We start from the raw sequence: 17235 nt of genomic DNA, 5'->3' as shown, positions 1-17235 counted from the left end.
CTGAGGTCATGTCCCCAGTCTCATGGCCAGCCCCCAGAGAGGCTCATCTTGAGGCCACTCTTGGGATGTGGCAGCTGACCAAGATGATGCTGAAGACAGTCATGCTCACCGTGGCTCCCCTCTGCACACTGCGCAGGTGCTGTGCTAACAACACGGTCCCATTCAAGGCCTCGCTGCCACTGCACAGACAAGGAACTTGGCGGAGAAGCCTCGATCCAACTGTGCACCTTGGGAGTAAATGCCGCCTGTCCCACACGGGGGGAACAAGGCAAGGAGGTCCGGCGTGACCTCCAGTAGGTGTGCCACCTGGCACAGAGCAGCCACCGGAGACCTGATTGCTCAGGAATCTGCGGTGGCCACCTGGGGGTGAGCCAGCCATGTCTGCCAGGGCCTGAACAACAGCCTCACTGCTGGGGACAGCACACCAAGACCTTCCTTCCCCATGTGGATTCAGAGGTATCTGCCACCCAGGCATCCCACACTGACCAGCCCAGTCTCCCCAGAACTTATTTGGGGAGCACAAGAAATGAACAGACACTGTCACATGTCATCCATGCTTTGAGTTTTCCTGGACAAGTGGCTATTTACAAAGGCCATTTAACCCTTTCAGTGCCATTCTGGCAGAACGATGGGGCTTCCGAGGCTACTAAAGGGAATGAGGGCAGAGCAGAGGCCCTCGGAGGAGCTGGCCCGAAGGCTCCTCAGCACAGCTCCAGGGCCTGCAGTCTCCTCCGGCCTCGTTTCAACAGATGGCAGAACTAATTCCTAATTAAGCCCAAGAAAGTTTCCGGCTCAGCACATTTATTTATGATTTTCCGGTCCCTTTGGTGCTTATTCTTCCCCTTTGTCTTCCTGGAACCCAAGCCAGCTTATTTCCAACCCCGAGCTCCCCACTTGGTTATTGGGAAAGCATGGCCTCATCTGGGGAGAGGGGAGAGGAAGGGGTACGGCGGGAGTGTGGGAAGGAGGGTGGGGTGTGTGGGACTCGGTCACACAGCTGCTTTTAAGACAGAATGAAAAGGGAGTTTGTGGCAAACTGACAACTTGGCACAGACTTGAGAGGACAAATAGGCTTTTGAGGTCACTGCCTTTAGGGTGGTTCTCGAAAAACTGCCTGGGGTGAGCTTGGCCCAGAGGCGAGAAACCCTCGTGGGGTCCCTCCCCCAAAAGGGGCTGCCAGTTTTGTTTTGTTTGGTGGCTCCAGGGGGACCTCCATCCCCTTCATCCCCTCCTGAGCCATGCTGCTGCCCGGGGCTGGGAGGGAGACACACCTTCTGCCAGCACTGGGAAGAAAAATACCCCGCTGGTTCCAGTGCTGGCTGCTGGGGAATGGAACCCTAGACCCAGCTGCGCTTCAGAGTTTACTTAACTGGGTAATTTTCCTTCTGGCGAGAGGGCTGTGCCACAGAAAGGTTTGCTTTTTAATCCCAGAGGTCTGAGTCTCTCATGGAGAAAAAATCACTGCCTTTGCTGTCACCCCCAGCAGCATTCTGGAGAAAAGGTTCGCCTGAGAGGCTCCTGACATTTGATTATCTCTTGGATCAAAAGGAAAAGAGGCAGATGACCTGCTAAGACAACAATGTCACCACCAAAAAACAAGTGCTGTCGACCTTCCCGAGCTGGTCTCCACCTCCGGCTCCTGATGCTGCCAAAAGCCTCTCTCGAGGCCACCGTCACCTGCTCCGCAGCACTGCAGGGCCCCGGGAGCCTCAGGGTGGGAGACCTGGGGGTGGGAAGGGGCTGGGGGAAACAGGAGTCGATTTTCTAAAGCCAAGTCTACGGTGAGCCTGAGCCTGACTCTGGGGAAGCAGGGTCTCCAACAGCAGAATGGCAAGGGGCCCGGGCTGTCCCCAGACGCCTTCCAGGACCCCGGGGCCCTGCTGGCCACAGAATTTGGCTTCTCCTCCGACTGATGCAGGGATACAGCTGGTCTCCTGCTCTGAGACAATCGCTCTTTATTTGCCCTCAGCCTCCTCTTCTCCTTTTTACAATCTTCTCCCTTTCAACAAATGTATTGCTCCCCAGACACAGGGAGGAATCTGTCACCCTAAACAAGTGCAGGGGTCTTCGGAAGCCATTAACTGTCACTATCCTGGGTGTCATCCCCATGCCGGCTAAAGCAGGAACGTCCCCCTCCACCTCTCCCCAGCCTGTTCCTGTCCTCCTGGATGAGGGGAAGGGACGGGAATCAGCTCGGCTTTCTCCATGCCAGCGCCCACGGGGCCCTTTCCCCCTCCCCAGTGCTGAGGGGCGGGTCAAGTGCAGCCAGTCCCACACAGGGTAGGGGCCAGACTTTGGGGCTACAGATGTGGCTGCAGGGAGCCACAGGAGCTGGAGCACCAGACTTAGGCCAGGAAGGCAAGGAGGGAGAACGGTTTTCTCCAAATCCTGCTTTACTGAGAAAACTCCTTCTTCTGAGACCACCAGGTCTTACCCACTCGGCCTTACCCAGAGCTCTCAAATACTTCATATAAGCAGAGAAATAGGAAGGGTGGACGGCTGAGCCCTGGTGTTTCTGATCCCTGCTGACTCTGACTTCTGGACACAATCGCTCCTGGCACCCAGGGAGGCTCCATTCTAAATCCATTCCTTGGAGCTGGTGGGATCCCCAGGTTCTAAGTAACAATTCCCATCTTCCCCCAGGTAGTCACGTTAATTTAACCTGGGGCTTTGGAACTTGTGAGTGCAATTTGGGAACGGCACTCACTGGTGAGTATGTGACCACACAGACTGAATGGGGCAGATGCAGACTTCCGCCCTGTCTAGGGATGGACAGGTGTCCTCCCGCTCCCTCGTGTCAGCTTGATGCCCAAGGACGGGCTCGGCCCAGATGATGTGCCCCTGTGGGGGCCTCACAACTCATCTTCATCCTGCTCTCATCTCCTTGCAAGGACAAACCAAGAGGGCAAAGAAGTTACAGGCTGGTGAGCATGGCTCAAGGCAAGGAAAAACTTTCCAGCACTGACATACAACCCCTCAGAGTGGAGTGGGAGCCTCATCCAGTCGTGAGCTCTGGGCCCCGGAGGCCACCCTGTCCCCTGTGCTGTACAGCCTGCTCCCAGAGGGGCGAGGCGGGGCTACCTGACTGCTGTGGCCCCTTCCAACTAAAGATGCCAAGACTGCCGTGTACGGAGGCTCCTTAGACTGACATCTCATAATCCCCTGAGTCTGGGGAACCAGGGGAATTGCAGATGTCAAGCTGCTGGAAGTCATTTAGATCAGAAAGTGTCCTCGGCGACCATGACCCGCTGCTGAGTCCTGGCATGGAATCAGGATCAGCGTGCACCCCCAGAGTCTGGATGAGGGTAGAATGGGTGAGCACAGTGGGAAAGGGGGCTGGGGAAGGTGGTCAGGAAGGAGGAGCCCCAGCCTTGGCTCCTCTAGAGCCAAGTGCTTCTGTGCTGAGAGGCAGGCCAGCTCCTGGAGCCTGGACACACCCACTCTGTCCAGGCCCCTCTCTCAGAACAGCAACAGCCTTCTTTGTTTTTAGATTGAGCAGAAGAGGGGTCCAACGGACGCCCAAAGCCGTGCTGGCCACAGAGGGCCCCACCCGCTCCTGTCCGCCGTCCAGGTGGATCGGCAGCTAGCTCTTTCTCTGAGGTGGCTGGCAGGATGGTGCGGCAGAAGTAGACCAGCCCCCAACCACCAACCTGTTTGGGGGAACAGACCCCCAGACCGCAGCTGAGGACAATGGCACTCATGCTCAGCACAGTGTCCGTTGGTTAGAAGATGCTGTGGAGGGAGTGTCTTTTCATGCCCTGGTGGCCAGAGACCCAGAGGCAGAGAGTGGCTGCTGCCACGGCCCTCTGGCTTTTATGGTTATGCCACATAGCACACTCATGAGAACGCAGAGCCGCGCCGCTCTCGTGCCCTGCAGGGCAGAGCCCAACCCAGACCTTTGGGAGCCCCCCTGCCAGCCTCTGGGTCAGTGGGCACCCAGCATGGTTGTATGAGAAAGAAGCTGGTCCTAGAATGAACAATCCTGGGCTCTAGCCCCAGCTCCATCCACACTATGTGACCTCGAAACAATCATCTTGTTTTGGTGTTAAATTTCCCCAGCAGTAACAGGCAAGCTGAGTATCCGCCCCCTCCTTATCCTTTAGAAAGGTGGGAGGACCAGACAGGCCTGAGTCAATGGAAACCACCACCACACTCCAGCTACGGCTGGGGGCCCTGCACCGCCTCTCATGAAAGGAGAGGGAAGGGACGAGAGGAGAAAGCGCAGAGACTTGAGCTGTTTCTCAGACTCACCGATCCATCTCATCAGAGAGGTCAGGATCTGCAGGTACTTGGTCTTCTGGACGTCAAAGAAGGTGAACGGTCCGAGGAGGAGAGTGAAGATCGCCTGTGGGATGGAAACAAGAGTGAGGAGGGTGCAGGCCGCACCAGCAGACCGTCTGCACACGGAAGACGCTGCTGCTCACGTGGCCTCCGCCCATAGCTAAGGCTGGGTCTGACTTGGGCACACCTGGACTGGCAGAGGCTCCCTGGGGTCACCTTGGGTAAGTGCCAATGCCAGGGGTGGAACAAGAGCTCCAGAGCCATGCTTCCCTGCTGCTGCTCACATGTACTGTTCCGACAATGCTGAGCCTCCTAGGCAAGGCCCAGGTGTCGTTCCAGGGACCCCATGCGTCCTGCTCTCTTCAGCAAACACAGATTGAAGATCCATGATGTGCCCACCCTTGAACTGCCCATGAGCATGGGCTAGAGACATAATGGCAAAAAGGATCCAAAAGAAGCACCAGCCATGTCTCTGACTCTTAGTTTACTGCGAAGAAAGGACACAGTGGGGAGGGGCCCCAGGAGCCCTGACGAAGCCTCGCAGGAGAGGACACCTCTTCTGACGGGCTTGGAGAGGAGTGATCGGGATGTGCATGGGCCACGTTTTTGGCTTCGAGAGGAGAAGCCTGGAGAACGAGAGCCTCTGGCTTCCAGGGCAGGCCCCTCGGAAGTACCCGGGATGACCAAGGAAAGGAGCTGCATCTAGGAAAACCAGGGCAAAGTCCTGGGCTGAGGATGGGACCCAGGCAGAGAAGCGGGTGCTGGTCGGCATGGGTCCTCTCACTTCTCTTTGGAGAACAGGGGAAAGTGTTGACTCAAAAAACAAAAGTCAAACTCTGTCTCAGAAAACTGGTCTGTGGGAAATGGGAACCTTCTTTGCAAAGGAAAATGGGGGCAAATGTGACAGAGCAGAGACTGGAGTGTGGGGAAGGTTAGGATTTCCATGCCAAATTGGTTGCTCAGGGAGTAGAGGAATTAAGAGCTGCTCATTGCAGTTAAGATGATGGTACCATTTTCAATCTGCCACTCGGAAGCAGTGTGAGGCATCAGACCTTATTAACATTTACACAGAGCCATTTTATCACGTTAATGCTAATGACGCTCACCAGAGATGGGGCAGGCGGCTCGGAAGCCTGAACGAATGTGGGGAGCGGGCCCACTCGGGGAGTCGGGCTCTGGCCTGTCATCTGGGTGAATCCATCACAGCTGCTCAGCCCTCGGCCAGCCCCTGTGACTGACAGGTAGGAGCCCCGCAGAAGGAGGGGCTGAGCCTGTCCCGCCCCCCGCCCCCCACCTCTGGCCATAAGGAGGGCAGGATGTGGGAGAAGCTGTGACCTCTTATCCAAGTCCATTATCACTGTAAGGATGAGTGACGCGGAGGACTGAAGTGCCGCTTAAGGAAAGGCTCTAATTAGCTGGGCTAGAGAAGGCGACCTGGCAGCCACCAGGCATGGAGGGCTTTGGAAAGAGAAGCTTTCTGCTGGGGACCTCAGAACTGGCCCTGCTTCCACTCAGGAGAGGGGAAAGAAGTCTTTCTTTCTATCAGGCTTGGGGGATGGGGCCGGGCAGGGGAAGGCAGAGGAAAGGGCTCTCCTCACAAAAGCAGTGGACAGCCTCCGCCGTCCCCTCAGCCCAGGGAGAGGAGCTGGGGACACGGTAGCGCATGCAGAACGTTGACTCTGGCGGAGCAGGTCTGTACGCAGCACCATCAGTAAGTCATTTAGGAAAATTACCACTTCAGGGAAACTTTCCACTGATGAATTTCTCTTTTTAAGGATGAAGAGGGAGATGTCAGGTAGAAGAATGCATAAACACAGAGCCACCTGCCACAAATGTTTCCAAGTAACTGTGGTCTGCTGGAAACTGGACTCCTGGTGTGCCCGGGTGTTTGGGTAGTTCGCCTCTGACTTCCCGCTGAAATTATGGTCCTCCAGCTGTGGGGGCTGGAGATCTTGGGGGTGGCTTATGTGGGAGGTCAGATCTCATCTCAGAAACCTAAAGACTGGTTTTTAGAAGGTTTTACACCATAAAAATAGACGGACAGCAGAACCACCCCCAAGGGCAGGCAGGGAATGCTCCTGCAGGCTGCCTGGGTCCTGTCCTCCAGGGGCCCTGTCCATCTCTGTTCCTGTCCTCAGCAGATGCTTGTCAAGATCCTAGGACACAGAAGGCTACATTCTGTAAAACCCTGTATGGATGAATCCCAGCCCACTGACAGCATCCCTCTATTTAATCAGATGTACCTCTGAAAGCTATTGTAAGTGGTATGTGTGAGGTGCCACTTGAGTGACCAGGAATATGAATCTAGAGGAGTCGAAACGAGGGTTCATATCCGCTTAGTGTTCTCAGACCCAGTTCTGGGGACAGCAGGTCTGTCCTCAGCATGGGAACTGGCAACGAAGGACTCTTCTGGAAGATCTGGCCAATGGCTGCAACGTCCATAGATGGATGATGGTTGGAATGTGGCTTCTTTTTCGTTTCATGCTCAGGAGTACAGACCGACCATAACGCTTGGGAAGGCTCAGGGCCCACTTAGTCACAGCAAACACGCACAGACTGCCAAACAGCAGCCCTTCCATAGGACTGCGAGCTCACGCATCAGAGAGCGCCCAGATGAAGACACAGACTGCGAGCTGGGGCTAATTAAGGAACAGGTGTCCTCTGCAAATTAGTTAGAGCCAGAACTCGGCAACTGCAGGAGCAGGCATCCGGAGTGACAAAGGATGAGGACAGAGGCAGTGGCATGCGCTGCCACGCCACGGTGTGGCCGCTGAGGTCTTGGGGAGGGAGGGGGGCGGGAGAAGGAACAGCCCCTGTCTCCAGATGGTCTAGCAGGGGCAGTGTCCATCTCTGAATGCTCAACAGCCAAGCGTGGCACTTTGTGTTTTCTTTCCTTTTTAAAAAAAGGAGAGATAAAAAGCCAAAAGAGACAGCCTACTCTCTTGGGTCTTCCAGTCTAGCCCATATGACATTATAAATTAGCTGGCTCCTGAGCAATTTTCCAACCCCTAAATGCCATTGATCAGTTCAAACTCAGTCTCTGCTCAAGGACTCTTGTAGCCCAACTCATTACAGGAGGCAGAGACACGAGTCGCTGCAGCCAAGCACATTTCTAAAAAAAAAGAAAAAAAAAAGAAAAAAGAAAACTCTGATTTCTAATAAAATCTTCAAACTGGTCATGGGGAATAAAGTCCGGGACGGACCCAGGAGGGTACGAATGGGTCTGTTCAGATCCTCTTTCTTTTTGGGTCAGTGAGTTTAGATGACACCAGGGGCCCCACAGCAGCCTTGCTGAAGTCTTGATGGAGACAAGGAGGCTAACATTCCCAGGGCACTGCAGGCAATGCTCAGCCACAGCTCTTTTAGAACGTTCTGCAGTCTACAGCTCAACAGGGCTGCCTGTCCTCCTGTGTCCCTTACATGCACTGCCCACCTCCAGTTGCCCAGGCTCCAGACTTCCAGCAATCTCTGACTCTTTCCTTGCTCTCTACATTAGGTTCCTGGGGCTGCTATCACAGATGACCACAAACTGGGGGGCTTCAAACCACAGATGTGTGTTCTCTCCCAGGCCAGAAGTGCCCTCTTGCAAGGCAAGGCTCCCAATAGCACCCCCAACAGGACAGAGCCCAGTCCTACACATGCATTAAGGATGGGGCTGACAGGGAGGAGCCGTTTCTCTAGATGCCACCAGAAATGAGATTTAAGCACAGCAGGGAGTAAAAAGAGTGCCTAATCTCAAGCCCAGCCTTCTGTCCTCTGGACAGGAAGGAAATCTACTCTTCAGAATCAGTGACTCAAAGATGTGGGGAAGGGACCCTGCAGCCTCACGGGGGCCTGTTGTGGGCTGTGCCTGGAGATTTCCTGGACAGGACGTGGCTTTGCTGAGGACCCGGAAGTACTGACACTTGTGCCTGTTTGAGCAGCCTGGCATCTGGGTACCAAAGGCTCAGTCACTAACTGGAGCCTCCACTTTCCTCTTGGAGTGGTTTGGAACAGACTGAAGAGTCAGCTGCCCAGCCATGGAATGGGAGAAACAAATGCTGTGCTACTTCCGAGAATGGATCTTTAAACCAAGAACGCTCAACTCACGCCTGCTGAGGCTGAGCTGTGTCCACCACCTGCCTCCCTCCTCTCCAGTTCTAACCCTACAGCACATGGCACTTACAGAAGAAAGGCTCCGACTCTGCGTGCTTCTGCGTCATATGCAAAAGGAGCCCAGGACTGGCAATGTGTTATGTCCTTTAACCGCACCACGGAGTGTGTGAGTGAGGGCGTCAACATCAGAGCACAAAAGTAAAGCGGGTAGATACTTATCTCCCCATCCCCAAATTTCTCTGCACATTTCGCTGGTCAGAGAAACAAAATGAAATTTTAAACTTGGTGCCAATCTCAAATTAAATACCCTGTTTAACACCTTGTACAGTCTCCGGGTCCCACCCTCTGCCTGCAGATCTGTCATAGCCAATCCCAAGGCCGCATTGTCCCAGCCACTGGTCCTTTGATCCGTCCTGCCCTGTGCTATCAAAACTGCCCTGTGATAACATCACTGCCCAAGCTGCAGCCCCTCCGCACTCTGCCAAGCGCTAACACACATGGTTTCATTTCATGCTCATGGCCCGCTGCAAGGTCACTGGTGCAGGTGACGATGCCCTCATCGTACTGATGAGGAAACTGGGGGGCTGGAGAGGTTCAGTGACACAGCCAGAAAGCGGCAGAGGGAGAAGGTCCCCCTCTCTGACACCCCGTCCTCAAATTTTCAACCTCATGCCTTCACCCTCCTGCTGGCAAAGAATCTTCCCCTGTGACCTTCTGAGCCCTGCTCAAGTGCCAATCTCCTCTGCAAGTTATTTTAATCCTCCCTGGGGGCTCTTGACTGAATTACCAACACACAGATGATACCACCTGACTTCATTCCAGTAGGCTCTGAACCGCTGCTTTCTCTTGGGTTGATTTTGTGTCCCCGGCAGAGTGTAACCCCCTTGAGGGCAAGGACTGCATCCTTGTTTGTTGCAGCACCTAGGAAGGCTCTCAAACGTGGGATGCTCACAAAAGCTTTGTAGGATGCACTGCATTTGGTGGGGGGAGTGCCTGCTAGAGTGGGTGAAGGGGCAGCCCCAGTCTTGCCAACCTGCCTTGTACACGTTTTCCATGCCTCCTGCGGGGGGCAGTGCCTGACTTGGCAAAGCCAGCAGCATGTGGGCAAGAGTCACCTGCTCTGCCTGAAAACAGCACATAGTCAGGGAATAACTCTTCCCAACGCAGCTGAGGAATTGACATGTTATGATTTTAGGAAACACACATCAAATCAAAACAGCATGGCTCTGAGTTTACCCACTGGCTTCAGGGAGAATGATATTCATCCCTCCATGAAGAAGAGAGTGCACCCGGGAAGAGCCTGGGGTGCCCGACTCCCCACTACCACCAGCATCTCCAAGATCCCCACAGGAAGGGGGCCTGGGGTGCCCGGCTCCCCACCATCACCGGCATCTCCAAGATCCCCACAGGAAGGGGGCCTGGGGTGCCTGGCTCCCCAGCATCTCCAAGATCCCCACAGGAAGGGGGCCTGGGATGCCCGGCTTCCCGCCATCACCAGCATCTCCAAGGTCCCCACAAAGAAGGGGATCAGACTCTGGTGAACTGTGACCACTCTCAGTCTGCTTGGCTCCCAGAGGGGTGGTGTCTTAGAAGACATCTTCACCTAAAGTGAGGAAGCTCAAGGTCTTGAAAGGAGTGATCCTTTTCATCCCTACTTTCTGGAGACAGTGGAGTCAGTGTCCTTAATAGTCACCCACCGCCACCCACCAAAATGCTTACAAGACAAAACTAAAAACCCAAGTGCGGCTGGTCGTCATCCTTCCTCTGGCTGGAAGGAGACGGAGCGGACTGCAGCTTCCAACTGGAACTAAGACTTTGATGAAATTCAACAACACTCATAGTTCCATCTCAGTTCCCTCAAAAAAGGGGAAGGAAGACAGAGGGGCTACTTCCCTGGTAGAAAGGGGAGACAGGAGGCCGGGCATGGTGGCTCACACCTGTAATCCCAGCACTTTGGGAGGCCAAGGCGGGCAGATCACCTGAGGTCAGGAGTTCAAGTCTAGCCTGGCCAACATGGCAAAACCCCGTCTCTACTAAAAATACAAAAATTAGCCAGGCGTGGTGGCGGGTGCCTGTAATCCCAGCTACTCAGGAGGCTGAGGCAGGAGAACGGCTTGAACCCGGGAGGCAGAGGTTGTAGTGAGGTTGTGGTAAGCTGAGATTGCGCCATTGCATTCCAGCCTGGGTGACAGAGCGAGACCCTGTCTCAAAAAAACAAAACAAAACAAAACAAAAAACCCACAAGAAAGGGGAGACAGGAGAATGAGGGGCTGAAGTGAGGGCTGCAACAAAGGACAAGTCCTAAGAACTTTCTGTGCAACTCCACGCCAAAACTAACCCATGGGACAAAGAGTGACACACAATTACCCTTTGCACCAAGTGACAGAGAAAACACCTGGAAGGGCAGCTGTCAGCTGACTGGTGATGCCCAGGGGAGGGTCCCTCCCAGCCCTGCCTCCTGACTGAGACTAGAAAAGCGGGCAGTGTCCCATGGAGACAAATGCCAGTGGCCGAAGCGGCCAGCAGTGACCAGGGAAGCACGCAGGTGACGCTTTTGTTCTCATCCTGGAGTGGCAAGAAGGCTTGGAACTGAAGTGGGGCGGGGCAGGGGAGTGACACTGTGACCCGCTAGCTCCCATGAACACTACTGAGGCAGTGGACTGGTTGGTTACTATGTGGGCAGTTCTCTAAGTGTGTGCTTATTTCTTTCCCTCTAAAAATATGAAGCTTTTTTGGTTTTGGCTTCCACGCTGTAGTGAGATGGAGTTTCTAGAGCCAAGAATTCGGGCACCAGCAGCCTTCTCTTCACTCCAGCTGTCAGCTCCCGGAGTTTCAACACGGGAGGCCAGCAGGTCCACCCCGAGCCTTCTCATTCCAGGGCTGGGGGCTGATGGGGATTTCTCTGTTAAGGTAGTAGGGGTGACAGAGGCACTTCTCGTACAGCAGCAAGCCTTGAAAGGTTGAATAGGGCTACCTTAAACGCACAGAGACCTGTGGGAGCTGACCACGGAGCACTCGGGCTTGGAGTGAGGAGGGCGCAGGGGGGCTCATCTGGGTGGAGTCGGAGCGCACAAATCGCACAGCCGAGCTCCCTGATCCTGGAGGTTATTTCAAGCGATAAAAGAAAGGATCCCCCAGACTCCAGGGCTGCTCTTGGTGGGCACAAGGGGTTAAGAGTTAATTGGGGTTAATGGCAACTCAGCATGGACCCGTCCCTAAATGGGAAGTGAACCTTCAACACGTCCTTGAAGTGTAGTGAAGAAACGTTCAAGGATTCTATTTTTACTTCTCAAGTGGCTGTGAACGTTTTGGTTTGGAAGTTTTTATTTTCTCAACTTGAATTACAGTATCTGGGGATTCACCCACACGAAGGTGAGTTCTGAGGCAGTGTGGGTCAGCTGAAGGACCACAGGCTTCAGGGTCACGTGGCTAGGGCAGGATTTGCATCCTGATGTCCCTTCTAACTGCGAGAGCTTTCAAGTTCCTGAACCCCTCAAAGCATGCTGCGTGTGCACAGAAGACACTCAACAGACATGAGCGTGGCTTCCTGACCCCCTGTGTCAGCACACACCAAGTCATCACTCCTGTCCAAACATCTCGGTGGGGGAACGCAGCACTCCTGAAGCCAAGCAAGGAGCTCCATCCAAAGAATGTTAAGTCAATGCTATTTTTTTTTTTTGAGGCACTGTCACCCAGGCTGGAGTGCAGTGGTGCGATCATAGCTCACTGCAGCCCCGAACTCCTAGGCTCAAGCGATCTGCCCGCCTAAGCCTCCTGAGTAGCTAGGACTACAAATGCATGACACCACATTCTGCTAATTAATTATTATTATTATTATTTTTTTTTGCAGAGATGGGGGTCTCACTATATTGTCCAGGCTGGTCTCAAACTCCTGGCCTCAAGTGATCCTCCTGCCTTGGCCTCCCAAACTGCTAGGATTACAGGCGTGAGCCACCATGCCTAGCCCCAATACTATTCTTTTCTTTTTTCTTTTTTTGAGATAGTCTCACTCTGCTGCCCAGGCTAAAGTGCAGTGGTGTGATCTTGGCTCGCGGCAACCTCCACTTCCCAGGCTCAAGTGATTGTCCTGCCTCAGCCTCCCAGGTAGCTGGGGCTACAGGCATATGCCACCACGCTTTGCTAATTTTTGTATTTTTAGTAGAGATGAGATTTCACCATGTTGGCCAGGCTGGTCATGAACTCCTGACCTCAAGTGATCTGCCTGCCTTGGCCTCCCAAAATGCTGGAATTACAGGCCTGAGCCACCATGCCTGGCCAGCCTGGCCCCCAATACTATTCTACTATTCTTATTTGACTTCCATGAGGTCCACCCAAGTTCAACTATGGTCCAAATGCATTTTTTTGTTTGTTTTTTTTGGTTTCTTCAGACAAGGTCTCGCTCTGTTGCCCAGGCTGGAGTGCAGTAGTGTGATCATGACTCACTGCAGCCTTGACCTCCCAGGCTCAAGCAATCCTCCCACCTCAGCCTCTTGAATAGCTGAGACTACAGGCGTGTGCCACCACGCCTGGCTAATTTTTGTATTTTTTGTAGAGACAGGGTCTTACCATATTGCCCAGGCTGGTTTCAAACTCCTGAGCTCAAGCAATCTGCCTTCCTTGGCCTCCCAAAGTGCTAGGATTCCAGGCGTAAGCCACGGTGCCCAGCCCCAGTACTATTCTTATTTGACTTCCATGACCTCCACTCAAGTTCAACTACAGTACAAATGCTCTTTAAGACAGTCCAAGTTCTTCCCGACCAAACACAAAGGATCATTCACCATGCGGAAGACGTCTGCCAGAGAAAGAGAGCAGGAGCCGTGTCAGAAACCATGTCGGCAGCCTGTGTGCACCAAATCCCATGAACCACTGTCACAGCTTATTTGCCAAAACTCTGTGATGAGAGGCACCATGCCATCTAGAGGAGGTCGTCCGAATTCTGTGGATGATTGCACTTTCACAAGGAACTATATGAGGATGAGCTTCCTAAAATGTTCTCCACAGGGCAGAGGGTGAGCAGCGCCCCTCCTGAAGACCAGCCCAGGAATGGGCTGACCCAGAGACTGGGAGGGGATGGGATTTGTGCCAGGACAGGCTGTCGGGTTCTAGACACCAACGCAAGCATGACAGACAGTGCCAATCTTGCCCCCACCAATTCTCAAATACTGTGTTCCTGGTGCAGAGTGAGTGATGAGGACAGGCGGAGGCTGGCTGCCTCCCTCAGTGCACGTCCCTCTCTGCAGCAGTGATTAGTGTTAGCCCAACACCTGCCATAACGCACTTTTTGAACAAGTTACCATGGCCCGTTGTCCTTGGCTCCCCCTGATCTTCCCAAACCCCTCAACTAGAAGGTCCTTGGGAGATGCCTACTGAATAGACTCCAAGTTTGAAAGATTCACGTGATGACCAAAGACAGAACTGACGGTTGATGCCTAGATGACTCTAAAGAAGTGGGTGCCCCTTGTGCATTAGAGGCCAGCTCTATGCACCTTGTCACTAGGTCACCATTATCTTCAGTAAAATACCATGGCTGCTCACGCCAAGCTGGCAGCCTCGTTCTGAATGCGTGAGTGGAGAGACGGAAGATCTACAGCTCTTCTCAAAGACGGGAGGACACTGAGCCTCCAGGCAGAGGCAATCATGAGCCAAAAGTGAAGGTCCCAGCAGCGTGTTCCAAAGCGGCCACTAAGCTAGAAAGCAGAGGAAAGAAACCAAATCCTCGCAGCAGGAGCTCAGCAACCAGGGGCTGGTCGGGAGGAAAGACCCGTCCCTTCGCCCAGCTAGCGGAGATGAAGATGAACTCTGGGCACATTCTCGGTACAGGTACAGACTGGCCAACAGTGGGGCACCTGCGCTACCTCTGCTCAGATACTTGTGAAAATGTTATTCGACTCTGATGCTGGGGAACCTGGAAGAATGATTTCAGGGAGAAAGAAACCAGGGGAAAGGTGGATGGATGCTCTCTTTTATGCAACGTTGCCCCCTTGAACCTGGGGGGCCAGGGCTCTCAAGCAGCCCTGGTCCACCGCCTGCCTGAGCTATTGCAGGTCCAGAACACCACCTCCCAGGATGCAATGTTAGCCTGTGGCTGGGAAAGAGGCGGCATGAAGGGGCTGCGTGAGAGCTTCCCGCACACAACCGAAGCAGCACCCGCTCCAGGAGTCTGGCCATCCCATGGCAGCTGTGACGCAGGCTGCATGGGACGAGAGCTGCCTGGACTCCCCTGTGCGGGCTCTGAGAAAGACAGGGAGAGCTGGACAGCACGGGAGGGACAGTCCAGAGCCACTGTGGCACCGCTCACGACTCCTGAGGAGCCTGGGGGAGGCTGCTCTGAGGCTCAGCCCTGTCAGTGAGGAGACAACCAGAGGCGTCTGGAAGGCAGTTCTTGGGTTTGCTGTTACTCCCCAAACACTGGCTGAAGGACCGTCTTTGAATGTTTGACAGCCGAAAACCTCCCCAGGTCCCTTCCTCAAACCTCTGCTTCCCCCTTTTCAAGGCAAGTGGAAACAGAGCCAAGAAAAACCCATATAACTTTCTTTTCTGAACCACCTCCTCTGAACACCCCGTACCCCTACGTAAATGACATGCTCAATTTCTTAGTTAGGGACCTGAGGTTTGTAACCTATCTTTACCGGAGCTCTGGGAGGCAACAAAATGAGCATCTTCTCCCTAACCCCTTGATGGTGAAAAAGGAACGTCAGAAACTTCCTATCGGGCAAGAGTGCGGCTCATAGGAGCCCGTGCGTGGGAGGCATGTGGGGGAAGGTGCCACCTGGGAGGGAGCCTAGTGCCATGACCCACTGGGGGCTCCTGCAGCACCGGATGGGCAGCCTGGCTTTGACCTGCCAGAAAACTGTCCATTCACTGTGGCCGCTGCAGGAGGGAGCCTGTGTCTGCCCAGAACACAGGCTGTGGCCCCCAGGCAGCAAACTCCACCCACCTTTGGAACCAGGATGAGTCCACACACCTGGTAATACCCCGCCTGTTGTCTCTAAGCTTCTAGCTGGGAGCTGGTATTAAGCTCACACTGAGGGGATGCTGGTGGCAAGAGCTCAGCCCCTGAACATGACACCCTTCTCTACCTGGAGCCCTTCCCAAGCTCTCCAAGCTTCCCGAGACACCTGAGACTGACGTCTGTCATTCCAGAGAAGGCTCTGCCCTGGGGCAGGGAAGACGAGGCTCAGAACCAGCAAGTGGACTGGCACTGCCAGGCACGACCAGAGTGCCCAGGCAGGATGGCATCTTCCAAGGAGAGCTCCTCCCTGCAGACACCTGCACCTTGGTGACTGTCTCCACTTGGTAGAAAACAGGTTGAGAGGGATTAATTTGTCCCAAACCTCACACTGCTTAGATGTGGCAGGGATTCGAAACAGGTCATCTTCAGTCAAAGCCCAGTCCCTCTTTAGAGCACCCAGTTCCTCTTTAGAGCACTCAACTGTCTCCTTTGCTTACATCCTGATGGAAGGGCTGTCTCCTCTGCCATCCACTCTGTGGCCCCCTCAAGGCTGGTGCCTTCAGGGCAGGACTGGGCTGGCCCAGTGGCCTTGGCCTGGCCTCTCATTGGAGGACAAGCTGCCTGCCTGTGTGGGCTCTTTCTCGGCTGAAAAGCCAGATGGTACCCGATGGTGGGCAGAGTTCCAAGTATTTGATGCCAGAGCTGCAACCCTTGTGGTTTAGGGGGAAGGGGAAGATAAATATTGTGGAAAACCCACACAGTCATTTGCCTAATGATTATGAGCCATCAGGGTTTATAGAGGACAGCCCGGCTCTTCACAAGCCTGACGGAGGACCACAGAATCTAGCACCTGCACATCCAGGTGAAAAGACCATGGGTTCTGACCTTGACCTAGGAGAGCTTTACAGATGTTACGTGAGGAGCTGGGGTGGGGCAGAGGGCATGTGTGCGCAAAGCTGTGGGACGTGAGGAACAGACCTGTCTGTGGAGCTGGCGCCTACTCTAATCCGTCACTGTCCGAATTTCAGACGTAAATTGGTGGTGCTGGAGAAAGAGACGGGTGACGAGCTGTCTGTGACTTCACAGCAGTGGACGGATTCCAGCTGCTCCCTTCTACTTCTGCCCCCCAAAGACAGAAGTGCTCTGGCACTTGCGGAGGGGAAGCTTGTCCTGGCAGCGAGGACCAGAGGATGACCCGCCCACTGGGAAAGGAGGGGCTGGCTGTGCATGGAGTCTGTCTCGCAGAAGCAGCAGCCACTAGCTGTGGTGGGCTCTGGCCATCAGCAGGCTAAGGCCCAGGGGAGGGTTGTGTGCCAAAGCCCCGCCACAGGCCCAGCAGTGGCGTCCACCTGTAAGCAGTTTCCCTCATTGCAACCTTCAGGGAGCAACCACGCTGCGATGGGCCATGCTGGCTCTAGATGGAAAGGTGAACGAGACGCAGCCCGTGTCCTGAAGGAGCTCACAATGAGGTCAAGGAACGGAATAATCATAAAAGCCCAATTAATGCCATGGCAGGGGGTGAGGGAAGAGGGGTCCTGAGCTCAGTGTGGACTAGGGGAACGCTCCTCTGACTCCAAAGCAAGGCACAGGCACGTGGTGGGCCAGGCTGTGACAGCACTCGATGTCTGGGGATGACACTGGCGGGGGGTGGGGGGGTGGGGGGTGTCTGGGGGAGAGAGAAGGCTCCAGGAGACTGGGGCAGACCATGCCACGTGAGGGAGTTTAGACTTTGCTTTCTGGAGAGGAGCTTCTGTGGGGTTTTAAACAGGGAGATGGCAATCAGACTGCCCTAAAATCAGGGTTGACACAGAAAACCTTCATGACCCTGGGGCAGTTCTGCTGTGAGGCGCTGGGTCTGCACACCAGGGAGGGGGCTGTGACAGGCTGTCCCTCGTCATGGAGCCGTG

General features: G+C 54.4%; 1 protein-coding gene across 5 annotated transcripts in view; it reads right to left on the bottom strand.

The window, feature by feature from the left end:
- TMEM104 (transmembrane protein 104) overlaps positions 1–17235 on the bottom strand; it is a 63060-nt gene that overhangs the window by 15698 nt on the left and 30127 nt on the right. For all 5 annotated transcript variants that reach the window (XM_063599374.1, XM_063599375.1, XM_024926209.4 and 2 more), the window contains one exon: positions 4252–4345. In XM_063599374.1, the coding sequence (XP_063455444.1) occupies positions 4252–4345 (94 nt within the window). The remainder of the gene's footprint in view (positions 1–4251; positions 4346–17235) is intronic.

Source organism: Pan paniscus, chromosome 19 (assembly GCF_029289425.2).
Source record: "Pan paniscus chromosome 19, NHGRI_mPanPan1-v2.0_pri, whole genome shotgun sequence".
In the NCBI taxonomy this organism is placed as follows: domain Eukaryota; kingdom Metazoa; phylum Chordata; class Mammalia; order Primates; family Hominidae; genus Pan; species Pan paniscus.
The sequence above is the reverse complement of the archived record's forward strand: the minus strand, read 5'-3'. Positions and strand labels throughout refer to the sequence as shown.